This window comes from Megascapheus bottae, chromosome 19 (assembly GCF_031878675.1).
Source record: "Megascapheus bottae isolate mThoBot1 chromosome 19, mThoBot2.hap1, whole genome shotgun sequence".
In the NCBI taxonomy this organism is placed as follows: domain Eukaryota; kingdom Metazoa; phylum Chordata; class Mammalia; order Rodentia; family Geomyidae; genus Megascapheus; species Megascapheus bottae.
The window spans coordinates 36170452-36197415 of NC_143527.1; the positions used below are offsets into that span (position 1 = coordinate 36170452).

At 45.7% G+C, this 26964-nt stretch overlaps 1 protein-coding gene across 2 annotated transcripts in view; it reads right to left on the reverse strand.

Moving 5' to 3' along the window:
* Nucleotides 1-26964, reverse strand: part of Cables1 (Cdk5 and Abl enzyme substrate 1) — a 91669-nt gene that overhangs the window by 29134 nt on the left and 35571 nt on the right. For both annotated transcript variants that reach the window (XM_090353343.1, XM_090353342.1), the window contains exons 2-3: nt 20627-20698; nt 15570-15662 (exon numbers count right to left, since the gene is read on the reverse strand). In XM_090353343.1, coding sequence (XP_090209469.1) covers nt 15570-15662; nt 20627-20698 — 165 coding nt within the window. The remainder of the gene's footprint in view (nt 1-15569; nt 15663-20626; nt 20699-26964) is intronic.

Consider the following 26964-nt stretch of genomic DNA (forward strand, 5'->3'; position numbering starts at 1 on the left):
CTCCACTTCTGCAAGGGAACTTGCTGAAGTGTTTGCAAGACAGAGCAAACAGCACCCAGGCTGCAGTGGCCACTGCTGAGGGCACAGTCATGCCATATTTATAGTATGGAGTTCTGTTCTGCAGTATACAATGCAAGAGCAAGAGTGGCCAGAAACCATGAGCGAAAGACACTCAGATGGCTTTACCATAATTAGTTGGGTTTTTGTTGTTGTTGTTGTTGTTTTGGGACTTTAAAAAAATATGCTGGCAATATGTTAGGTTCTGAGAATAGATGAAGGGAACAATTACATAATCTTAGTCTCCCTTCCTGCTATAAAGAATCTACTGGAAACTGTTCTACATGATGTTCTTATGCAATCAAAAGCCACTTGGGGGGAAAAAATCATTACCAACAAAAACTCTCAAAAGTACTTATCCTAGCCTTTGAGAATAACTTTTGCCAAAGGGAATTGCTAATGAAAAAAATGGAGAAATTAACAAGTTGAAAAACAAAGAAAAAAATCTGGCCCTTTTAGCACAAAGTCAATACTCATCACACATCAAGCTTATTTACTTTCACAATCTTTTCCTTCAGAATCATCGTAATAAAAATGGGAACAGCATTACCAAATACATCAAGGTTGGTAGATATTACCTTCCATTCCTGGCTTTTGTCTCTCGAGTCTTAGCGGCATGGTATAACCCATGCAACTTTATCATGCACCTGTGCTAAAGTACTTACAGCAACCAAACTTAAAATCCTGTGTGTGCTATTCCTTCGCCTGTAATAGCCCACGCTGGAACTTCTGGTGATCTACTGACTGGAAGTGACCTCTCTAGTGATCATTTCTATCACTTCAGTGAGGAGTTCCGTTCTCCCTCTTCTGTGGCCTCGACATATCGTGTAATGGCACTGGTGTGGTCGCTGCTGCCAACTACTTGCCTGCATCATCTTTTGGGAAGCGAGTCCAAGGCTTTAGCACACTAAGGTTCCTCCACGAATGCCAGTGAGAAGTCAGTGAATGCTCACTGTGCAGTGGCTACAAAGCTGCATAGGGTACCCAGCAAGGAGGGGGTCAGGGCTGCACGTGATCAATAAGTTCCCATGATTCCTACCTGCAGAAGCCAACAGAACCAACTATGGCCCTGCTCTCACTCCTCAGACCAGATCTATAATCTTGGTCTGACCTGAGGTAGCTTACTAACTCTGCTAAGCCTGTTTCCTCATCTAAAAAAACCAATCAAACAACAACAACAAAAACTAGGATAAACGGTATCTCTGTGTGTGCGTTGGTACTAGGATTTGAACTCAGGGGCCTGGGTGCTGTACTTTCACTTTTCACTCAAGACTCGTACTCTATCACTTGATTCCCCCCCCCTCTATTTCTAGCTTTTTGGTGTTTAGCTGGAGATAAGAGTCTCATGGACTTTGCTCCTTAAGTTGGCTTCTAACTGAGATCAGCAGATCTTAGCCTCCTGAGTAGCTTAGTAACTTTTTTTTGAAATATTACAGTAAATGGGTCCTTCCTGGGACAATCTTTGGAATGGTGCCTATAGAATGCATGCAATGAATAGCAACTCCCTTCACTGCAGGCCAGCATCCTGCAGTGTAGTTCTTGTGTTCAGAACCTCTCAGGACTCTGTGCTAAATATCCAGGCTGCTGTGTGGTCTGTCTACAATGACATGACACAGAGAGCTGTGTCACTGAAGGATGAGGCTTCCCTCAGATACTACAAGCAGCCACCCTACTCAGCATACTGAGGACGTGTTACACCCAAGGGGGGGCCACCAAAGGTCACAGAAATCATGAGCAAATCTTCAGAAACCAGCCAGCTTCCTTGGGCCCTCATGCAGGGAACCTAGCAACAAAAAGATCCCCACATTCCAGTGCCTGTGTAGATTAAGCTGGCATAATAATGGCTGACACATGTATGGATAATATGTCTCATTCTAAATGCTTTAGCAAGAGTCAATAAGAGATAAGGCAGTGGTGATGCACCAGCAGGTGGCAGACTAGGGATCTGAACTTGGGCTTTTCCTCTCTGATGAGGGCTCCTTGCTTACTTGCTGGGAAGAACTGCTGGGGGGCGCTGTATGAAGGGATGGGACTTACCTGGGTACACTAGGCTTCTTGTACCCCAATACATCTGCCTTCACCTAAGTGAAGCTTTCCAGCTTGGCCTGTGGGTCACCCAGAGGAAGGACAGAACACATGAGTACCAAGAACAGAATTGCTAGAGCCATTGGTAGCACCGTATGGAGGCTGGTCTCTGCTCAGCCTGGGCCTCTCACTTTCCAGACGAAGGAGTGAGGTTCTCCACATCCTAGCCCCATCTTCACCATCCAGCTGGCAGGAAATTCTGGATCTGCTCAGTCCTCACATGGCTTGATGTGGGATCTCTTGGCAGTGCCCAGGAAGAAGGGTGTGGAAGGAATCGGACTTAATGTTACTGCCTTCTTATTCCTCGGTGCTAATGTGCCCTTCCTTCCCACACACCAAACTTGTTTGGACATATTTAATAGAATGAAAAAAAAAATGAGTGACTATCAATGCCAAGTGCGGTCCAAGTCTTCTTCTAGCATTTTGACCACAAGGAGCTGGTCAGTAAATGGTCTGCATTGTTTCCGGGGTGACTGCTTGCGCTGGGTGGTCCCCATGGTGGGGTCTCGGAGAGGCAGTGGATATTGTTCTCAAAAACATGCTCCTTTACCGCACAGGCCAAGTTTAGCAACCACAAACACACACGGCTTCCCAACTGTTCTACTAGGATGGTTCTTCTCTGGCTCTCCAGTCTTCAGCGGGGTGGGGGGGGGGGGCCAGGAGGAGCACTTTGTCTTCAAGCTCTTCCCGCTACTCCCTGGTCCAACCAATCTCCTGCTTCCTACTCTACAAACTTTGGAGGCGGCGGCCACGGCAGAGATCCACACAGCAGCTGGCCAACAGGCCTCCCAGGAAAACAAAACAAAAAACACCTGTGTTTCCTGATGGAGTTCTGGCACCCGGGAGGGCCTACAGGCCTTAGCCAGAGGAGGCAAGAACCAACAAGTGGTGAGTGTTGGCTTCTCAGCTTCCTATGCTGGTGAGAGCGGTGTGCTTCTCACAGCGGTCAGCATGTGGCCTACTGAGAGGATTCATGGGAGTTCGGAGCTTTTTTCAACGCTTGGGGGAATGTGCTTCATCACAGAGATGCTCTCGAGGACATTGGCTTCCTTTGAGTGTTCACTATTTGTTTCCGCAAACAATAGATCCTGTGATGTTGTCTGGTGTTGATGTGGAACAACCAAACTCCATTACCAATGGGCATCAGAGGCTAACTGGTCTCAAGCCATTGCCACCAGCACCTTCTGTCCTGCCCCACAGGTGCCTGTGTAAGCCTACTTCATTTTCCCCATCTGGGACACATAACACTTCCCTGGAAATCAAGATGGCCAGGAAGGAACCCGTAAAAGATTATGACTTCAAAAGAAATAACTCTGGGGAGATGGGTCTTTAAGGAACAAAAAGGTCACAGTTCCACAAAAACATCTGCAGAGGGTGAGGGTCACCCAGACAAAAGAGAAAAGCTCCAGAGGGCTGCCGCCCACATGGGCTGGATACACAATGCTTTCCAAAACTTCCAGGCAGCAGCGCATGTATGTGCCTGCAGCTGGAAGGATACCGGCTAGGCGCTCTGCTCACATAGCTTTGCATCCGTGCTCTTAAGAAAATATCATTTGGTAGGAGAGATCTGATCTGGTCACTTTAGAACGCAGAGCTTCCAGAACCTTCCCTTTCAGCTCATAAAATACTGGGCTGTTCAGAACAGCCAGGGGACACACAACTGCCCCCTCCTCCAGCAGGCAAAGCACTGCATCAGTATTAAAGTTTCTCTCACCCCTTGCACCTACGACGTTTTACCAGGGAATATAGGATCCTCCAGCATTCAGCTTTTGCCCCAAAGTGGTCTTTGCATTGCAGTTCTAGAGCTCTGGAAATCTACTGGCTCATGCATTTGACATCTACTGGATCTCATCAAGGTGGACTATCTCAGGAGAGCAGAAATATTCTCTTCAGGATATTAAAGTTGAACAGCAACTATGTGGCATGAGATCAGAGATCCCCAAACACAACCGAGGGGACCAGACCACGCTCTGAGAACAAGCAAACACATGTCTGAGATGCACAAGCGAGAGCCATCCAGGCTGTCAGTCACTACCTGAAGCCAAAAGAACAAGGGGGTGACTCTTCCCAGAACTTTAGCAGAACATGGTCCTGTATGGTCTCCAGCCTCTAGAGCTGAATGTGATTTTCAGCTAGTGGCACTTTGTAAAGCAGCTATGCTCACTGTGCACAGAGAAAACTAATATCAGCACACGGATGCAATCTGGAAACCCTGTTCTCTCCCAGCTCCTTCCACCCTCTTTCCCACAGCCACTTCTTCCTCCTCTCATAATACTTCATTAAAGTGGGCACAAAGAGGGCCTTGGCCTCTTTCTGTCTCACGCAAAGGGCTGGCAATCACACAATGAGAACTGAACGAAAATGGCAACAACAAGAGGATCATGTTCCTGGGTACTCTATTTTAACACTCATTAGCTATTGGGGGTACATCCCCAGTTTAGGCAGTACTCCTGTCATGGTTGGATGAGCCTCCTCTGGGTATAAGGGCAACACAGAGGTCTGTGGGGCTTCCAAGGACATTCTACAAAAAGAAGTTTGTTCCTTCTGTCCTGGAGTAGGCTGGGGAGGGTGTTCCAGGGTGGGAGCTGGAGAGGCCTGGGTAGAGAGGGCCCTAGAACAAGCAGCCTGTGGCCATGCAGCTGGCCTGGACAAGATTGGTACCTAGTCAGGCTCTGGAGAAGGGAGGCTCCCACAGGTGAGAAAGAAGACTACCGAGTTCAGGACATCAGGAGACTAGGACCAAACGCAGAGATAGGTGAAGTACCTACCAAGGCTTCAGAAGTAAGCGGGTTGGAGAGTGGGTGCATAATGGATTCCAAGTGTTTGTCTTAACTGGAAATGACTACTAGCATCTTCTCTAAGAACTACTTCTATCCCTGCTAGTATTAGCATTACTATAGCACTGGCTTCTACTTTGGGCTAAGAAGGTGCACCTTATCTTACCATCTAGGAGTAGCAGATTTCCCAGAAACAAGTTATATGATCTTTTTCTCCTTCTCTCATTGGCAGACATTTTCTGAGCACTCCTTCAGTGCCAGACCTGGCACCAGGAGTTGGGAATCCGATGGTGAGTGATAAGACTGGAGTAGCCAAGCCTGAAGGAGGCCTGGCAGGCTGCCTGGAGGCCTGAAGAAGTGGTAACTGAAGAATGTAGGACTTATGCAAGAACCAAAGAATTACCAGTAGTCCTGGCTACTTGGGAGGCTGAGATCTGAGGATCCTGGGATAGTGCCCAGGCCCTGAGTTCAAGTCCCAGGACTGGCAAAAACAAAACAAAGAACCAAAGTAGAGCACAAGGCTCTTCACTGACCTCGCCTGACTCAGCAGGGTCCCGCTTCCTCTGTGGAGCATGAGCCAACACCCCTGGCACATGCAATGCTTGGCCTGGATGCCAACCACACCCATGCTGAATTAGACATTAACTACATCAGCTTTGTCATGTCAGCTGCACTCATCACTTCTATTTTACACTTGTTCATGAGAGCTGGAACAAACTAAAAAGACGACTTCTTTTTTCTATACAAACATCACTAAATGTTTTGAAAAATATACAAGCAAGGCCAGTTGGGAAAAACAGTAACAACAACAAACCAACAACCTTGCAGTTGGATACCGGTACAGGCAAGACAACTGTAAAAAATGAGGGGAACTAGCAAGAGCCCCCAAGGATTTTGTACTTAGGCTCCTGGGCCCAGGAATGAGTGGAGATGACAAGCAGAGAAGCCAGAGGCACATGAACAGATGCTGACTTTGAACTCCTGTGCAAAGAAAAGCCTGGGCATCAGCTCAATGGCTTATCACTAAATAGGCCATAAAGCACCGGGCTAACTCTGTATGCGACTGTACTTTTTCACTAACTTTGTTCCTTAAGCAATAACAACAACTGAGCATGGCTGGCTGGAGGAAAGTCAGGCTGCAGAAGTCCTCCTGCACCTCTATAGGCCTTGGAGCAGAGACCAGGGTCCTCTGCAAAGAACATGGAACTGCGAGAAGCCAGGAGGCTCAGGATGGCAGTAAAGCTCAAAGACAGTGAGAGCAAGAGCATGCATTCGGCTAGGACCACCGTGACAAAGCCCAACCAGGTGGCTTTAACAACACAAATCTGCTGGTTGGCTCCTAGTTCTGGGGGCTAGCAGGGTCACGGTCTCTTGGAAGGCCTGAACAGGCTTTTCTAGCTTGGTTCCTAGCTTGCAGAAGTACTCAAATTCATGTGGTAGAACATCACTCCTGACAGTGCCTTTCTTTTTGTAGGGGGCGGGGGGGAACACCAACAAATTATTTTGGATTAGACACCCACCTTACTCCTGAATGACTTCATCTTAAACAGCTCTGAGTGCAATGATTTATTTCCATTTAAGTAATATCTTGAGATGGTAGGGATTAGAACTTCAATACAGGACTGACTCCCCTCCCCTCATCTTCCTCCCTCTCCCCTCATCCTCCTCCCTCTCCCCTCTATCTATCTACATTGTTGAGACAAGGTCTTATGACCCAAGTTGGCTTTGGCCTCCACTTCCAAGTGCAGGGATTACAGGCCAGCATATAAATTTAGAAGGGATACAATTCAGTTCAGAGCAAGCTGGTAGGAGGGCAAAAAGAGCGAAGTATGGCGTCATGTAAGTTAGAAGTGCCTTAGGGAGAGTCTCCTGCTTTTCCAGACTAGCACTGGTATACTAATATCAAATTTGGGCTTGGTCCTCAACCACCCATTAGCAGTAATTATGTTTCTCTTCTGAGCCCTAAGTACTACTGGTGGGAATCAAAGACTGGTTTTCCCCTGACTCAGAATTCTTTTTGTCAAGGAGTGAATTATAACCGATGACCCTCTGAGAGTGGTGGTGTACCATCAGCTCCTGTATCTCAGTTCGAGGCTGACTACACTGTCCAATCTTGTCTCAAAAAACACATCAACAACAAGGACAAAAACCTGGGGAAGATGCTGAGTGGAACTGGTTCCACCGCCCCCTTAAATCTCTCTCCTATGTAACTTGTCATATTGCCTATAAATCACTGGAAGAAAACAGCCAAAAGGACTTGTACACACTGCTGCAAAAGTTCATGGTTTGCATGTGCACACATGCACATGCACGCACACACACACACACTGATTTCTCAAAAGCTATGGGAAAAGCCAGCATTAGCATCACTTGCATGTTTTTCTTTGGTTATGGGGGCTTGAACTCAGGGCCTAGAACTGTCCGATTTTGCTCAAGGCAAGCACTCCACCACTTTGAGCCACAGCTTCACTTCTGGTTTTCTGGTGGTTAATTGGAGATAACTTTTCTTCCCAGGCTGGCTTTGAACTGTGATCCTCAGATCTCAGCCTCCTGAGTAGCTAGGTGGCATGCACAATGGATACTTGGCTACCTATGCGATTTTCATAGGCTTTTTTTTTTTTTTGTCTTTTTGGTTAGAGTCCTGCAATTCTACCTCAGATTCCCAAGTAACTGGGCCTAGTGGTTTGCATCACTGTGCATGGACTAACTCTATTCCTTTTCTTTGGAGAAAATATCTAATGATGTAAACCAGGCTTGGCCTTACACTCCAGCGCCTCCTAGTTCAGCCTCCTGAGTGCTGGGATTTAGGCATGTTCTACCTACCATTCCTGCTTATTTCTATGCTGTTTAACAAAGCATGAGTAAGAAAGCCTGTTGTGCGTGTGGTGTTGACCTGGCACACAGGCATGCTATGACCCTGTGGGATCTGTATTCTTAGAGCCCATCCAGACCCCCACCACCACCGGCTGCTCTCCACCTATTAGCAGAGGCAAGCAAAGGGAGCACTGCGGGCTGGGAGATCTGGTGAGCTGGGAGCTGGAGGCACCGTTAGGCTATCCATTTACTGTCCCCTTGCATGGAGCTCTGGCGGAATATCAGTGGTAAACACTGACAGGGATGAAGATGCCTCCCTGCTGGTACAATTTTTTTAAAAAAAGCAAAGCTCCAAGAAGGCCAATTGTGCTTACTGGGAAAGCACAAATGTTGCAGTTGCCTCTTCGAAGATTACCATTTTCTTTCACATTGGACAGAGTTGCTGCAGCCAGAAAAGCAATGACATTGAACGTCCTTCAAGGCAGCAATGTGCTATGTCACCCAACTCATCTTTCACACTCAAGTGGGGTGATGGATGGAAAGTGATGAGATCACAAGTTGATGGCTTTGTTTCTTCTCCTCCCAAAACTTTTTAGTACAAAAAAGTTCAGGACAAAACAATTCAGTTCTTTTATTTTCTTTAAAAAGACAGAGGAAAAAGAATGCTTGACGTTTTCTCACCAAGTACACACTTACATGCAAGTACACACCCGCTCAAGCCATTCTGTATTCCATCTTAAATGGTCACAAATTGCTTTGAAAACTCTCTAAGGACAAGATAGCTTCATAGCCCAGACTATGCACTAGCGAGCCAACTCTTCTCACTGTTCACAATGAACTCATTTTCCCAGCAGTCCAGGAGGTGGCACTTCCAGGGCTCATGGCAGGCGTCATGTGTCAGGAAGACATTCAAAGCCAGGTACTTCCTTCGTCTCCCAGAAACAGATGTGTGTGAATGTCCAGACTGTAAATGTCTGGAGGGATGGTCTTGTCTTTAATGCTACGATGTTTCAGGACATACACGTCATGAAAGCCAATGGCTGTCCTCATTCTTCAAGCTCAAACTTGCCATCTGCCACTTGGGGTGAAGACCCAAGCCGAAGCTCTTCTAACCACCTTCATCTCAGGAGGCTCTGGTCCTGTCCAGAAGCTGCAATTGCGGTTCCCAATCGCTGTGAGCCATCAGCCCAAGACTTGCTGGGTCGATTGTAAGAATTTATCCTCTGCTGCACTGCAGGCTCTGCTTGACTTTTATTAAAGCACACGTGCCTGGCATTAGGCACAGAACCTTTTCTATTCTCCATGGAGTTTGAAAAAAAAATCACTCGTATTTCTAAATTCTTTCCATTTCCTGAGAGCTATAAAGACTGAAACCCACTTAAAAAGCCTCTCTACTCATTTATTCAACAGGCTCCCCAAATAGTCTCTTAACTCCTTGAAGCAGGACCTTGTGTTTCACTGATATAACCCAACATGGAGTAGGTGCCAGTAACATGAATGGAATAGGCCATACACTCCATGTAGTCAACTAACTGCTAGCTAAAGAGAGGTTGAACTGCCTCTAATTATGCAAACAGGTTTCACTGTGATGCTGTCATACGTGTGGATATCACACACTGATCATGTTCATGGCCCTCAACCTCAACTGAAGGGAATGGTAGAGGTAAAAATGCACACAGTAGAACACAGCATGTCATGGTGAAGTGTGAGGAATGTCTTTGGCGCCAGTACTGGGGCTGAAGGGCAGGGCCTTGAACTCTTGCTAGGCTTTGCTCCACTTCCTGCTTGTTGGGAGTTAATTGGGGATAGCAGTCTTGTGGATTTTCCTGTTTAGAGTTGGCTAACTCTAAGGTCTTCAACTGAGATCCAGAGCTCCCAAAGAGCTAAGATTACAGGCGTGACACCTGGCTCTGGTGAGGTAAGGGTGTGTGTGTATAAATCACTAGCTAAAGGAAAAAATGGCTTAAGCAAACGTGAAACAATGGTGTAAGGGAGGCTAGAGTTCAGAATAAACTAGAGGTAGAAAGAAAAGAAGAGGACCAAAACCCTCCAACTGTACCTTCGTAGCTACGGAGGCTACGAAGTCAACTGAATACAAATGCAGAATCTAAGATGTGACGAAGGATAGATGAGACCAACTCTTGGTAGGGACAAAGCCACAACTTTCTGATCCTTGTCTTCTATTAGAACAGGCCAGTTAGGGTACACTGTTCTTATATGAAATGTTTGGCCTAGATAGAGCATGCTACCCCCTGAGGTGTCAAGATGAAATGCCCCCCTTCTGTTCTATAGTAGGCAGTCTATCTGAATTATTCTCCCTAGTTTCATCTTAGTGCACCAGGTCAAGCCCAGCATTTCTAGCTGATAGTGTAACTGCACTTTCAGTGCTCATGTGCAAGTCTCTCTTCCTCTCCCTGCTCTGCCCTTCCATGTGCTGACAGGGAAGCTTCCAGGCTTTTTTCCCAGTGTCTGCTGTACCTTGTGTGCCCACAGATCACACTGACCAGATACCATGTGTTCTTCAACACCAAGGATGGTCCTCTAACAAACTTAGGTCATTCCACCTTTGGGGCCAGCCTTCCTCATATTCTACCCACTGGGATCTGCTGTAATGAGGAACAGCTAACATCTTCTTGAAATCAAGAAATGTAAGGCCTACAGCGGTTTCCTAATTTACTAACCTGGTTATTCCGTCAATGAGGAAATCAAGTTAATTTAACATGACTTCTCCTTAGTGAACTCATGCTGACTGCTAGCAAACCTCCACACGCTTTTTCAGTGCACACAAACCATCTGTTCCCAATCTTTGTAAGCCATCAGCCCAAGACTTGCTGGGTTGATTGTAAGAACTTACCCTCTGCTGCCACCGCAGGCTCTGCTTGACTTGTATAAAAGCAACACGTGCCTGGCATTAGGCACAGAACTTTTTCTATTCTCCATGGAGGTTGAAAAATCACTTGTATTTCTAAATTCTTTCCATCCCCTGAGATCTAAAGACTGAAACCCATTTAAAAAGTGTCCTCTTCATTTATTCAACACATATTGAGTCCCTAGCCTACACTTTATAGTTCTATTTGGGGGAGAGTGCTGACCTTACTTAACCTTGAACAATTAAATGCCAAAAGAACACTATCCTTTCCCTTTCATTTCTAATCTTGGTATTTTAAAACACCATGATTATCATGGATGATATATACAATATATATGTATACATGTATGTATATATGTGTGTATATGTATAAATATATTATATATCACAACAGATATTATGTGATTGATATATCTATCTATCTATATATAGATAGATATATATAAACAAGACATGCCAATTAGGTGGTGGTGGTGTGTGAGTATTGAGGTTTGAATTCAGGGCCTGGGTGCTGTCCTTTAACCTTTTTGCTCAAGGTTGGCATTCTATCACTAGAGTCTAGCTCCAACTTCTTTTTGCTGGTTAACTGAAGAATCTCACAGATTTTCCTGCCTGGGTTGGCTTCAAACCATAATCTTCAGATCTCAAGTCTGCTAAGTAGCTAGAGTTATAGGCCTGAGTCACCAGGACTGCCCAGACAGTTTTTACCTGTATAATTCAATGTCACTAAGTAAATGCACAATGTATGCAAACATTATTACTATATGTTTCCAAGGCTCTTCCTAATTCTGGAAATCTAACATGTATATTTATTTGTGACTCCATTTTCAGAGTCAGCCAAGGTCAGTTGAGTTTTATTACATCACCTGACAATGCTTAGCCTGTCTTCTTTCTTCTATGAAGGACTTTGTGCTTATATTGGACTCATAAACCTCCTATATAAAGGTCAGCTCAGAAGCAATTGTACTACCTCAGTGTCACGTAACTAAACATTCACAGATCCAGTGATAGGGTGTGGACATCTTGGAGGATATTACCTTTCTTTTTTGCCAGTCCTAGGGCTTGAATTCAGGCCCTGAGCACTGTCCTTTGGCTTTCTCAAGGCTAGCACTCTACCACTTGAGCCACAGCACCACTTCCAGCTTTTTTTGTGTATGTGGTACTGAGGAATAAAACCCAGGGCTTCATGCATGCCACTAGGGCCATGCTCCCTGACCGATATCACTTCTTGATAGAGTTGCTCCAAGTATTATTTGTATTCCTGAATTCTATTTCTCAAGACCTAATCCTCAAGGCTGAAACTCACTGACAGGCACTTTTGCATTGACAAACACCTATTGAGTTTTGAATTCAGGAAACAAAGCCTGTCTCTTCTTCCTCCAAGGAGTACTCAATCTGTAACCTATTATCACCTTATGATACTCATAATAGAATAGCTTTGGCATTACATTTCTGACTACAAGAATCTACTTGTTTTCCCTTTCATTGCTGTTGGTTGTGGGTTTGAACTCAGGGCCTGGGAGCTGTCCCTGAGCTCTTTTACTCAAGGCTAGTGCTCTACCACGTTGAGTCATAACTCCATTTTCTGTTTTCTGATGGAGAACTGGAGGTAAGAGTCTCATGGACTTCCCTGTCAGGGCTAGCTTTGAGTGACGATCCTCAGATCTCAGCCTGCTGAGTAGGTAGGATTACAGGCATGAGCCACCAGCACTACTTCTTAGTCTGTGTTCCTAAAATCTAAGGAAGCTCTGCTTTCTTTCCCATTTCCCCTTCCACCAGCCTGAAGCACCAACCTGCCCCCTGCACTGAGGCCAACACATACCCTGAGAGCAGATGCTTCCCCTACTTGCTAGGGACAAGCCCAAGCAAGGCCAAGCAAAGGCTTTCCGCTTGCTTTGGCTTAAAACCCATCACTGACTGACCTATGCCCTGGGTCAGGAAATGGTCCAGTGGCCGAAGCACGACTGTCTGCTTGATTCCTGTGCATGTTGTCCACAAAGGCCTCTGGCAGGCCCAGTGCCAGCCTTCCGATCCACTGATGATCATGCTGTTTCCTGACTGCAATTCCATTCTCTGTCGCAACCACTTGCTTCTATCCGAGGTGTTCACCATGCCTCACTGCCATCTGGCATTCATCTGTAGTCCCAGGGGGCAGCAGTTTCTTACAGGCAATGTGGAGCCTCCTCAGGCACCGAAGAACATAGGAAGACTGCATCTTTGCCATTAGGAATCACGAGGACTCCTGATGCTTTCTGGTTTGCGTTTCAATGCCCTGAGTATGGTCTTTCATTTCATCTGGCTCTCAGCCCCTTGCTTTCCTTTCTATCTCAAAATTGTGCTTGAAACTCTTGGGTGGGTCAGAGTCTCACCATGATACTCCTTGCTTGTTTTGTGACCTGTTATCTGGTCTTCAGTGACACAGGGGACACAAATGCTTTATCACAGTTTATCACCAGTTTGGAGGACAAGTGCAGGGTGTGTGTGTGTGGAGGGGGGTGTCTCAACAACAGGATCTTTGTGGAAGAAGATCCTGGATTTGTTCTACAGACAAACAGACTAAGTAGCCACAGGAGACCTGGGTGGTACAGAGGTGTGGGTGGGTGAGGAGGCTGGGGACCTCGGAGGTCACACCCTCTCCTCCTGCTCCTGAGGTGGGGCATTGGAGATGCCTCCACACCACATAGGACCCTCCCTCTAAAACTTGACCAGGATCCATCTACCAACCACTGCTAGCACTGGAGCCCATCACATGCTACCTGCCAGTGGACTTGGAACAAAGCTTCTGCCATTCTCCTCTCAGCAAGGCTGGGTGCCATTCTCCTATCCATTAATTCCCGACTGTAACTTCCTCCTGTCACCTCAGAAATCCCATCTTCTTGTCTTCTCTTTCATCTAAAGACAAGTTACCCTTGCTACTAAACTCATAGGAAGAAGGGAGCCGCTCTGGCCTTGTCATGTTCTGTTTGCACAGGAAAACTAGTTCTCACCTGTGTGGGTTCAGCCCACCTACAGTGTTTTCCTGCTCGAATTCCCAGTCCCCAGATCTTCAAAAGAAGCTTCCTCAATGCCCCCTGAAAAGTCCCCATCAAAACTGCTGGCCACTGCAGTGTCCCCTGCCTGTTTATGCCACCCATAGGTCAAGGGCATAAGGGAGGCAGCTCTTATTGTACTCTGGAAATCCCATTAATCCAAACTCTGTCATCAGTTATCTCCTATCTCCATCTAACCATGCCAGGGAATTCTGACTCTGTGCCCTGAATAGGTGGCATCCAGAAATGGCAATGCTTTTTTTTGGCTCATTTCTTTGGCTTTGCCATCAATTTTATTTAGGAATGAAGGCCTCGTATGTTTATATTATAGTTATTTTAAAAAGACACTAAAGAAATGATAATTGTGTTGAACTGTAACCCTTTTGTACAACTGCTTAAAGAAAAAATATATATAATTACAAAAAAGAAATGCTAATTATACTAAAATGGCCTCAGGGATGGTCTCAAGAAAAACAAATTAAATGCACAAGGTGATTAAATGAACAAGGCCCAGTGAGACAGAGAAAATGGGAGTGTTTCACTGAACATAAACAGTTAAGCGAAGCTGGTTGTTTTAATTTGCTTTTGTTTCTGTTCTTGAGATAGCATCTTAAAACAGAGTTAAGGCTAGCTTGGACTCCAGATCTTCCTGTTTTCACCTTACCAGTGCTGAGATTAGAGGTGTGAGCCACCATGCCAAGCTCCACTTAGGCAAATTTCAACTGAAAGTGCTGTACTTATAGCAGGTATACACTTCAAGAAAAACCATAATCGTTGGTGTTATTATACAGGTTGTAAAGCACATTTTTCCACCACTGAATCATAGGAATTCTGGGCCTTAATGGATCTCACTCAAAGATGTCTCAGCCAATTTCATTTTAGGAAAATTAGAGAGTACTGGGGCTTATGTGGTCTTCTATAATTTTGGTTGTCAAACAAACATGGACCTCTATGCCAGGCTGGTGTCCCTAACTCACCCAGGCTAGGATACTTCATAAATTTTCCCTTTACAAGGCATCAGGGGCCACAGAGGTCCCAGAGCTCTGTTCCTACTACTATTACCACTGGACCAAGATTAATGGGCTTAGCAAACCCTATACATGTCAGCAACCTGGATTCCTTTCTACTCATCCTCTACAAAGTACCAATGTCAAGGTCATATAAATTCCAACCATGATAATGCTTATTTAATGGCATTTCTCACAAGAATAGCTATAATGCTGTAGCAAACATCTATGGGTCCAGGAACCTAAACCAGCCCTCAGGAAGCATCTGCTGGCCCAGTGCCGATTCTGCCCTCCTCGACTGCCAACACCATGGCCAAAGCCAAGTTCAGGCACAAGAGATAACAGGGTTATTTATTTATTGACTAGTGTATAGGTAGTGATTTTTTTTTTAAGGCACAAAAAAGCTAGGTGCAGTGGCTCACCCCTGTAACCCTAGCTACTCAGGAAGCTGAGATCTGAGGATCAAGGTTCAAAGCTAGCCCGGGCACAAAAGGACCTGAAACTCTTATCTCCAATTAACCTCTATAAAACGGGAAATGGGGCTTGGCTCAAGGGTAGGGTGGTAGCCTGGAGCTGAAGAGCTCAGAGACAATACCTAGGCACAGGGGTAGGGCGGTAGCCTTGAGCTGAAGAGCTCAGGGACAGCACTCAGGCCAAGTTCAAGCCCCATGACCCACAAAAAAAGGCACAAAGGGTAAAGACTTTTTTGTTGTTAAATTCAGTTTGTGGTTGGTCTAAGTCTCTCACTTAATCACTACTCCCTACAGATCTTGAGTGAGTGGGGTAGGGAGGTTTCATGAGATCCTGTTCATTGTCAAAAGTGTGGGCTTAGCCCTGATCAGCTCTAGCCAGTAAAATGGTCCTCTGTTCCTCCCCTTCCTTCTCCTCCCCACTGGCCTCAGAGGCAATTTTGTGTTAAGGTTGCCAGTACCTGCCGTTCCTGGTATCGTGTTGCCGCATGTTCTTGATGAAATGAATCTTCTTAAAATTCTTTGGTCTGGGTGAGCCTGAGAGAGTCCGGCATCTGAAAAATAAAAGTCATTTCAAAAACACAGTCCGCCGTTTGCTGGACAGCTGCGAGATCTCTACACAAAGACAGGAAGGAAAGACCAGAGGAATGGCCTGAATCACCCAGGGCAAGCAGAAGGCTGCAGGACTAAAGCAGACAATACGGCTGGAGGCAGGGACAGACAAACTTCCTTGATCATATCGGTAATATTTTATGTGGGTCTCCAGAAAGCTGGAGAATGAAAAGGACTGTCCCTGCTTACAATAACATAACTTGACCATAACAGATTACAAAGGCATTACTCTTCACTTAAAAAAAAAAAGCATCTCCGCTGAATCAACATGGGTAAAGGGAACAGAAAGTTATAAATTGTAGAGGATGTGGAGCTTGGGGGAAGAACACTGAAAATGTAGTTTAAAAACAACCCTGAATCATTTTTCTTCCATAGCAAGATTTTGGCCTCAATTACTGGACCGTTGCCTCAAGTCCAGACTTGACTGCCTGGAAATCACAGCTTACGCCTGAAGAGTGTCAGAGGCCCACTTAAGTGGCTGGGTTTTGTTTGTTTCGAGGTAAGTTTTAAATAAATACCTGTTAAACTGAAATTAAGTTGGATTTAAGGTATTCTTTTTTTCCCCCTTCGAGTACGTGACACTTGCTTGCACTGTTGTCCTGGCCATGGGCCAACAGTATTTTCAAAATTACCTCGTAAATAGCAAGTTATAAAACCACAATATAACTGTCAAGCAAAACACCCAACGGCATTTGATCTCTTCTTGACAAAGGGGAGTTATGGTGTGGCTTTTGCCACCAAAAGTCTTTTTTGGCCCTGGGTCCCAGGCACTGACTCTCTCCATTGGATGTGGGTGCTTATGACCTCATGACTCAGAAAGGGAGTTCGAGAAAAGCAGTGCTCAGCTGGCTTTGGATATCACCCGAATTGTCAGGTCTAACTTGGAGGTTCTGGGTTAAGAGGTAACAAGGGATGAGCCAGCCAGAGGCAGAGTTATGGGAGTTAAGATGGTGTGGGGCACCTGAGGGTTCCCCCACCTGGTCTAGGGAATGGGCAGGGGTACAGACCACATCACTGCCCTCTAGGGAGGTCAGGCCCAGAGATCTACACATTCCCAACTCCCCCATCTAGTAAGTCTTTTCTAGAGCACCGAGCACGATGTATCTTAACCAAATACCACTGCAGCAATGGGTGCAGACCAAAGCAAAGGCATGCTACCAGCTATTTATTTACTGATGGCTTTCACTGGGAAAGGTTCCCCCACAGGCCTTGGGTCGAAAGGAGAAAGGTTCCTCTTCCAGCCTTCTCTACTACAATAGAGCTAGAAGCTGGGGCAGATGCCTCTCTTCCCTGCCTATACCCTGACACTTACTGCTCCTGACCCATGACAGCTGGACTCTGAAGGCCACTCAAGGATCCTGATTGCTGTTATTGTCCATTTTTCTGTCCTGTTTGTTGTTATTGCCATGACCATGAGCTATAAAGGTTACCTGTTTGGTTATATTTGCTTTCTAATCTCAAAACAACAGCTCTTATTTAGGGTCCTGGATTCTTGGCTTTTGTCGAAGAGTCTGCTGCAAACCTGCAGAGCACTGCCTGAGAATATACTGGCGCTTCCTGTGGGCTTTAGGGAGTTAGGCTAGGAGACAGAGCTCACCAGCCCTCTCCCACTCTAGACTTCCCAATGGAGATATAATCAGTTTGGGGTTCCAGAGAGTAGAGCCTGCTTATTCCCTCTTGGGGCCAACTCTCTGGATGCAGATTCAGAATCCCAAACTATTTCTCATTCTGGCTAGAGAATAGCCACCTAAGTCTATAGACCATCCAAGGTTCCTAAGAATCTTCCTATTAGAAGGTTCTAGAGACACAGGATTGCTGTAAAAACCCTCTAGAAGCATTAAAAAAAAGCCTCCAGTGGTTTCTGGATAGAAGTAAGGTTTCAGGAATGACTTCATACCTTACCTCACTCTACCCCCAAATCTGAGCCAGCCAGTCAGAGGGCGGTGGGGCGAGACTGCTAAAGAGAGCCAGGCACAGTTAGCTCACGGCTTCTGCCACCTTTCTCCTTCCACCTCTATGAAGAGAAATCAATACCAGCAGATGCCAAGGACAAGCCAAGCTGCTCCCTGTCTCCCATCTCCGCAGAAAGAGGAGCACCAAGAGCCTTTACTTTCCAGCAGGACTGGAAATGAGCAAAAGGTCCATGCCAGCTGGCAAAGGAGGCAGCAGCAAATAACTACCGTCCCCCAATACTTGCAGCAGACCAACGAAGGGTTTCCTCTGCACCTAGGAGAGATGTCCTACCTATCCTATTTCTGTAATTCCATGAACCCAGCAGGTGAGGCTGGTGGAAAACTGCTCCAAGTCTTCTCATAATGGTAAATGCTCAATTTTTTAAAATATTTTTTATTGTAATAATAAAAAGGTAACATGATATTTGCCAGCTAGAAGGTGCATTAATTCACATACATTGATACCCTTTCATATGTCTTGGTCCCCCCAATTCTTAAATAGCTCTGGGTAGAAAGAGGAAAATACTAACAAACCATGATATGCAGGAGAGAAGACTTTTGACAGAACTTAGTCTTATTTCTATAGCAGCTCTCAATTCTAAAGGCACACCCTATGGATCCAGCCCTTTATTCTGCAAGCTGGTTGTTGTCTTCCTTTTTATAAAGCATTCAACGAAACCACCAGGGGATCTAAGAACTGCTTCAGGAGAACTGTGGGGTTAGCAACAATTGCCAAGGAAACTGGAATACAGGGCTCCATCAGGTGACAGAAGGTTAAGCAAAGAACAAATTAATTCCAAAGCTGCCTACGTTAACGTGTAAATACCCCCATTTGAAAACATGTATTTTAAGGGATGTGAAATTAAATTAGGATATAATTAAATTAAAATTTAATTCAATGTGAGATTAGCTCTTTCTTGTTAGCACTGATTATAGGATAGACTTAATTACGCATTTGTTTGTACATGCGAAGCTTAAAAGCAAGTTGGGCTAATAGCCCTCCACCCCCACAGTTCCCCAAATACCTCACTGTTATTATCTGTCCTTTCCCATTTAGCAGGATGGGAAGAACGGGCATTAGCTCTCCCATTTTACAGATGGGAACACAGAGACTGTATGCCATTTAAAAAGAAAATCAAGCCAAGCACTCAGGTCCTCAGATTCCCCAAGGAATCCTGAATATCACACTGTAAGTTCCAAATAGGAGAACTTTTTCAAGTTAAAAAAAAAAGTTCATCTGGGGAAATAAAGATTTCTACAAACATCTTGATTGCTTTTTACAAGTTTGTATTTATGTAAGATTTGTTTGAAATTCAGGACATTGTTCTATGCGTAAAAGCTGGATGCAGTTGTAGTTAAGGCACATACGCCATTTTCCTGGGCTCCTTCCCCAAAAGGAAGGGGCAGGGTATGGACCAGAACCACAGACCCTAGGCCCATCTCCCCTTCTCATGTTTTTGCCTCGCCCCAGTGGACTGACCGCCTAGCATCCTGCTCGTATTTGCTGCAGCCCTTGGCTTCTGGCAGCCTTTTGGAAGATCCAGGGGTTTTCTGGCCCTAGTTACTGATGTTCCTGTCTGTCGTAGGAGGGACAGGCTGGGGCAAAGGCCAAAGCTCCAACCCCTGACAACACCGCTCCTCCACACTCACCATTACCAAAGCGAGATTCTCACTTGACTTTTGTGTAAGTGAGGCTTTGTGTTTGCAGTCCCAGCCTGGGGCATGGCCTCAATCTTGAGTTGTTCAGTTTTGGTTTTGAGACTGCACCTCACTCTCCAGAGCCCAGGCTGGCCTTAAGCTTTCAATCATCCTGCCTCCTCCTCCCCTGTGCTGGGATTACAGGTGTGTACCACTGTGCTTAGCTTCTGACTCTTCTTTGCAGCTGCCATATGACTCCTGCAAGGAAATGGCCTCCCAACATGTAGCAGTGCCTTCTAGGCCATGTAGCACGCATAGCCTGGGACTCTAAGACATTTCCAGAGACTTCAAAAATGGAGATTGCACTCTCTGGCTGACTTTTTGGGATAATGTCAAGGACCAGATTTATGGTTGAATGATGGCAAGCTTACTCTGCCCTCTGCTCCTCAGGCATGTGGGGCTATGGGCATACCCTTACCTGAGAGGGAGCCTCTGTCTACCCTCCACACTGGCACTTCAGTGGGGAATCTAGTGACTTTCTTTCTAAGCCCAGCTAGGGCAGAAGCAGAGGAGCAGGCAGAGTCTATAGGAGTTGACATTCTCACAGGTTTGCTAGCCTGGCAGTTCCTACTCCATCTTACCTCTGCTCCTTCTGCAGAGCTGAGCCCCCTTCAGCTCAAGGCTGCAGGGAGGATGCAAAGACAATGGTAGCCTGGCTGACTGCCATACAGATGTGGGCCAAAGGAGGGGGCAGGATTAGAGGATGGGAACTTGCTGGTTGCCGGCACTGCATGGCACAGCTCAGCAATTGCTGTCACCCAGAAAGAAGATGCATTGCCAGCATTGTCTAATTCCCAGGGGGAAAGGGGAGTGTCTTCCATCCCAAGGGAGTACTTGCAACTGTCCTCACCAGGTTTCCCCGGCAACCAGCGATGGGAGTGATGTCACAGTCAAGTTCTGGTTGCTTTTTCTGCTAAAAATCAAGTCTAAGACCATCTCTACTAAATAATCATCACTCAGATAATATTAGCCTCTTCTTCCACTAAATGGCAGCCTTCAAAATGAAAAGGAGGGCTGGGGGACGCAGTCAGCTTGTGCTTGCAAAACATCTTGGGTTTGATGCCCAGGACAAAAGAAAAAAAAAAAAAGGAAAACCACCACAAGGATCCAAGTTTGCAGGCACACTAGGCTACTCCAGGATTCAGTCCCTGAGACACAGATGGTTGCTTTTAAGGTTTAATTCTGTACATCAAGAACTTAAAAAGAACAATCTTGTTCCACCCACTATCTACATATGTATAACATGGAAAAATTACCTCCGGAGGGGGGCATTCTCCTCAATATCTTCCAGGGTCTCCAAAGATGATCTCTGGGAGATAAGGCGACGTCTGCAAAGAAGGCAAAAGCAAAAAACAAGACCTTGTAAGTCATAACTTCCCGTTGGGGAACTAAACAGACATCCCCACAAACCTAAAGACTCCTAAGCAAAAGAAGTCCATGAGGACAAGAACACAAAGGGCAGCAGAAGCTGTCTTCAACAGGCTGCCTGGCCCCCGCCCTCAGGCCCTCGCGAGCATCATCCAGAATATGGAGCCTCTGAGGATGATCACAAAAGCAACCCATTTTTTTGGTCAGTTGTGAGACTTGAACTCTAGGTCTGAGCACTGTCCCTGAGCTCTTCAGCTCAAGGCCCTACCCCTTGAGCCACAGCACCACTTCTGGTTTTCTAGTGGTTAATTGGAGATAAGAGTCTCATGAACCTTAGTGCCCAGGCTGGCTCTGAACCTCGAGCCTCAGATCTCAGCCTCCTGAGTAGCTAGGATCACTAAGCCTGGCAAAACCCATTCTTTTTAGGATTCAATTCCTTCCAAAAGACAAAAAGGAAAAAAAAGGATGTTTCTGGTAATATAGAGTATGATTTGAATATTGGGTAGATGGCTTTTGAACATTAGAAAATACTGCTAAGGATTTGAGTATCAGTTATCTAAACCACGTAACTGATAAACGTATAGTGGTTATTAGTTACACAGGGAAGGGTACAATTTCACTGCTACAGTTTCACACATGTATACTGAATTCCAACTGATTTATTGCTTTGTTTCTTTGGTGTTGGTTGTAGGGCTTGAAACTAAGAGTCTGGACCCTGGCTCTCCGCTTTTCTGCTCAGGGCTAGCACTGTACCACGTAAGCCACACCTTTACTTCCCCTGTTTCTGGGGGGTGGGATGGGTGTGGGGTTTTTGGGTTTTTTTGTAACTAGAGGTAGAGTCTCATGGACTTTCCTGCTTGGGCTAGCACTGAACTAAGATATTCAGATCTCAATCTCCTGAGTAGCTATGATTACAGCTGTAAACTTCCTGTGCCCAGCCCAGTTGATTTAATTTTACAGCAACACTGAAAGAAACCTCAAAATCTTTAGGATGCAGTAAAACTGATTTCTGTTTTGCTTTTAAATTTGGAAGTGCATGATTCTAAAAGTAACTAGAAACAAGAGTGGGGGAGGGAGGAAGGGGGGAGGGAGGGAGAGATCCTTTTAGGACAACTTCTCAGACCAGGGAAAAAGAATATTAGATAGGATTGTGCACAGCTGTAACTTCTCTGGATTGCATACCACCTGTTAAAACCCCCTCAACAAGTTCCTGCGAGGCAGCAACAAGAATAGTCCTAGATAAGTCAGGAATGTATGGTATAGAAGCAGTGGAGGGTGGTTGTAGCTTTAAATAACAAAAACCATTTCATAGCAAATTACTCGGGGGAGGAGGATAGATGGAAAATTTTGATGAGGTCTTTACCTTAAAAAGAAAATAGGACTTATGGGACTAAGTTTAACAAAATTTAGGTTGAGAGCATGTATTTATGTTCTAGACTGTTCTAAAGTAATCATGGGGGGAGGTGCCCATGTACTCACACTCTTGTTTTTCCCTTCCTCCCTCCCTCTTGGTTTTTGTCAATTTCAAGGCTTGAATGCAAAGCCTGGCTTGTTTGCTCAATACTAGTGTTCTCCCACTTGAGCCATACCTCTAGCCTAGCTTTTCGCTAACTGGAAATGGAACCTCTTGGGCTTTTCTGCCAAGAAAACGGCTTCATACTAGGGCTGGGAGGTTGACCTAGTGGTAGAGTGTTTGCCTAGCATGCACTAAGACCAGGGCTGGATTCCTCGGTACTACATAGAAAAAAAAAGCCAGAAGTGATGCTGTGGCTCAAGTCTAGAACTGGCATTAAAAAAAATAAAAAGAAAACTGCTTCACACTGCAATCTTCTAGGTCTCAGCATAAAGCATGAGCCATTGGTGCTTGACTGTGTATACTTCAACAGCTACTCCTCAACTTTTTTCTTCAGTATATTACCCTTCATAAGACAAGCAAAAAGGGCCCCCATCAAATTTTCAGGAGTTTCTCTTAATCTTTCAACATTCGAATCCTTTTAACGACACCCCTTCACCTAACCTCAGCCTTCTTGGTTCTCCTCTGATGGTCTAATCTCAGACCCTCGTTTGTTCCTGCCTGTGTCAAGCATTCCCACATCCTGGCCACTGTCTGCATGCAGATCTGCAGTTCCACTCTGCAGGTAACTCACATGGAATTGCCATGAGCACAATAGTGCAGGGTCTCACAATACACAGTCAGAACTGTCAGACATACAGTCGGACAGACCCAGATCTTAAGTGGGCCAATGCAGCAGGAACCTGAGAGGGTAGGATCTGATGTTAAATGAAGCCCATTCATCAGGAAACAGGATATTCCTGTTTCCAGGGTACCAGGGTAACTGGGGGCAGGGGAAGAAAGGTGTTCCCAGCAACCCAAGAAACAGCCTGCAAGCCATAATACCCTAAGGATCTGCACTACCAGTCCAGGCCCAGCCCTCTGAAATCTCAGGTCATCATGGAGACACCTGGCAAGCACTCTCCAGCCTCTCTGGGTGCTGGGTCTGGTTGATCTGGAGGCCCAGGCTGAGACTGGGCCATCATCCCCACTCACACATCAACCCTCTACAGCACTCAGGAGAGGCTCCCTACTGGGAGCATAGGGCAGGGCAATCCACAAAGGGGCACGCCTACAGGTTAAGGCTCTGGGGGCCTTGAAAAGCTCCTCAGGTTCCTCATCTGTAAAACTGTTTAACGAATGATGGCAATGGGGAAAATGATCTTAGCACCCATCCCCCTTGCAATCCCGGCCAGTAGCAGTCACCTCCAAATGCCTCCTGAGCCTATTTCTATGTACAATTAAGTCCACAGTCATCTACAACAGAGCGTACTTGGCAGCACAAGTCACACTTATTGGGGCACTGACCAGTAACACGAGGGCCTACCTAGAGCCCACTTGCTCTACTCTATTACCCCTGTCTCCCAACGATTAAAAAAGCAGTCATTTCAGGGGCCGGGAGTTTGGCCTAGTGGTAGAGTGCTTGCCTAGCATGCATAAAGATCCAGGTTTGATTCCTCAGTACCACGTACATAGAAAAAGCTGGAAGTGGTGCTGTAGCTCAAGTGGTAGAGCTCTAGCCTTGAGAAAGACCAACGACAGTGCTCAGGCCCTCAGTTCAAGCCCCAGGACTGGCAAAAAAAAAAAAAGCAGTCATTTCTGAGCTGAGTATGGTAGTGCACGCCTAGAATCCCAGCATTGAGAAGGCTTACTGAGTTTAAATTACTTAAGACTCACAAAGAGGAAAAACAGTAAATAGCCATTTAGTTCCTTTCTGTAGCTCAGAATAGCATCTTGAGTTTTAAATTAGAAAGTGAGGTATTAGCCTACATATGTGCACCTAAATTGTCACTGCAGATAACATATCCACAGGCAAAAATGCTATGTTTTCAGACACCAGAACCCTCAACTGCATCTGCCACTATGTTTTGGTGAGGAGCGTAGAAAATATATATTTTCTATAAACCTATGATTAGCCATTTGTATTTTTATACTTGTCTTCATTTGTATCTTTATACTTGTACAAGGTCGGACTTGCGAGGGCCAGCGAACTAGGCACAAGCCTGTTAGCCTGTCCGCAGGTTTTCTCCACTGGTCACATATTGGGTCTGTCCCTTCACCCATTAGCCAATCAGTTCAAAGCATGACAGCTTGCTAAACCGACCAATGACTAGTCACAACCCTCCTCCCGTTTTGTATTGTGCCAATCATTTAATGGAATCGTAGTGCCAGTGCTTACTGGGACCTGCCCCCTACCAAAAAATGTATTAAAGGTGCTGTAATTTTGTGCACGTGGCCTCTGGTCTGCACTCGACTATCAGTGCGCAGAGACCCGTGCTCGAGCTTGTCAATAAATGACTCACTGCAATTTGCATTGATCTTCAGTCTCTGGTGATCCTTCTGGGGGGCTTCAAGTTTCTGGGCATTATATTGGCACCAGGTGACGTAGTGATGGTAGCTCAAGAATTGCCCACTGTTTGCCACCCTAAGCAGGTCCCAGTCAGCTCTATGGTCACTACTTGGGCAAAAGACAATCCAGACCTCAGCAAAATCTAGGCAGCTTGATCCTCACACATGCCCATGGCCAGCTGCTCAACCAGTGTGACTGAAGCCTGGCCACTGGAATCCCCCATGCTCTGTTGCCCTGTGGGCCTGCCCTCCTGCAGGGCCATGTGGAAAGCACCCCAAACAGTTCCCCAAAATGCACAAGACATCCTTGCCAGGTAGCCTGGGACAACACAGGTCCATCTATTGTCCTGTGCAGGTTTTTACTCTAGAAAAACAGGTCTACCTAGAAAAGCACAGAATCCAAGGATTCCCCTGTGGAGAAGCTATTTCCAGTTCCTCCACACTGAAAGGAAGGGGGTTATCTGGAAAATGAGAATTTCTCTTTTTTTGTATAATAATGAGAAGGTTTTTGTTGTGTTGTTTTTCTTGGTGCAGATCCTGGGACTGGAACTTCAGGGCTCGGTGCTGTTCATGAGGGTTTTTTTTGCTTGTTTTTTGGCTCATGGCCAGCCTTCTACCATTTGACCACAGAACCACTTCTGGCTCTTTTGGTGGTTAAGTAGAGATTCAAGTCTCATTGGCTTTCCTACCCTGAACTGGTTTCAAACCATGACCCTCACAATAGCTCCTAAGTAGCTACTGGTATCTAGCGAGAAGTTGCTTTTTAAAAAGATCACAGTTGAGGGGCCAGGAGTTTGGCCTAGTGGTAGAGTGCTTGCCTAGCACACATAAAGACCTGGGTTCGATTCTTCGATACCACATGTATAGAAAAAGCTGGAAGTGGTGCTGTGGCTAAAGTGGTAGAGTTCTATCTTTGAGAAAGCTTAAGGAGTGCTCAGGCCCTGAGTTCAAGCTCCAGGACTGGCAAAAAAAAAAAAAAAAGGAAGTATCACAGTGGGTGACAATGACTTCACGCCTGTAATCCTGGCTACTCAGGAGGCTGAGATCTGAGAACCGTGGTTAGAAGCCAGGCCAGACAATGAAGTTCATGAGACTCTTATTTCTAATAAACTACTTAGAAAAAGCTAGAAGTAGCACTCTACCCAAGGGGTAGAGCACTAGGCCTTGGGCTCAAAGAGGCTCATGGATAGCACCCAGGCCCTGAGTTCAAGCCCCAGGAATGGTACAACAGCAACAAAAAAAATCAATTCATGAGGTGAATAGGTATAAATTCTCATTCCTCTCTTCCCATCCCTCTTACCCTCTTCCCTCTTTTCTTTAGCTCCCTCTCACTCCCTTTTCCTCTCTTCCCCAATCTGTTAAGATTCCTTAAAGGACAAAGAATCTAAAACCTAAATGCTCACCTGTAAGTTGACAGCCCTCCCTTCTTACTAAAATGAAACCATGTAGAATAAATGTACTTTTGAGCTGGAGACCGAGGTGGAACAGTACCATCAGTACAGAGAAACTGGCATAGCACCATGTAATGACAGAGTGCCCCAGAGCAGTGCAAACCCAGTGCTGTTCATCTCCAGTTCCCTACCCCACTAGATCTTTCCAAAATCTATCACCGTGTCTGTCCTTTACCTTTTGGTTGCAACACCTGCCCTGCAGGAGGCAGCTAAGGGGACCTAACTGTCATTTTCATTCTGCAGTGTATCTCACAGGCTAAGCTTGGCCATCTCCTTATCTCTCATAGTTACCAAAGCAGAGATCTACTCGTTTTAATGACTGATGATGAGTTAATGACTGCCTTGGACCGAAGTAACAGCCATCTTATTAACCAAACAGACATTTAGTAATAGACCTGCGAAAGCTTCATGTGTGGACACCATCAGATGTTAAGTGTTTATGTCTAGGCTCCAGATGGGACGTACCCTTGGGGGGGCCTCATTTCATGTAACTATTCTAAACAAGGACCTTCTGCTCCATGCATGCTCTTCTATCCTGCTCTGTCCACACTTCTGCCACTAGTGTCTGTTTCTAACAGTGTTTAAGCTGTTGAGGGACATAGCCTCCTGAACTTGTTCTTCACATTCAACAAGTGGGTTTAAGGTAGCATTGTGCACTTGAAAGCCAAGATTCTAGATGATGCCTTAGCAGTCATGAAATCCGCAATGAAGCCCACCATCAGATCCTAGCAGATAACATGGCATTCTAAAACAAAATGGCCTCGGTGACACAGGCTTGGCCATGTTCCCACAGACCTAAAGCTTCATCTGACAGCAAAGGTGGAAATGAACTTGAAAGTGGCCCCCACTTCCTCACATGGCAAGAGACGCTGTT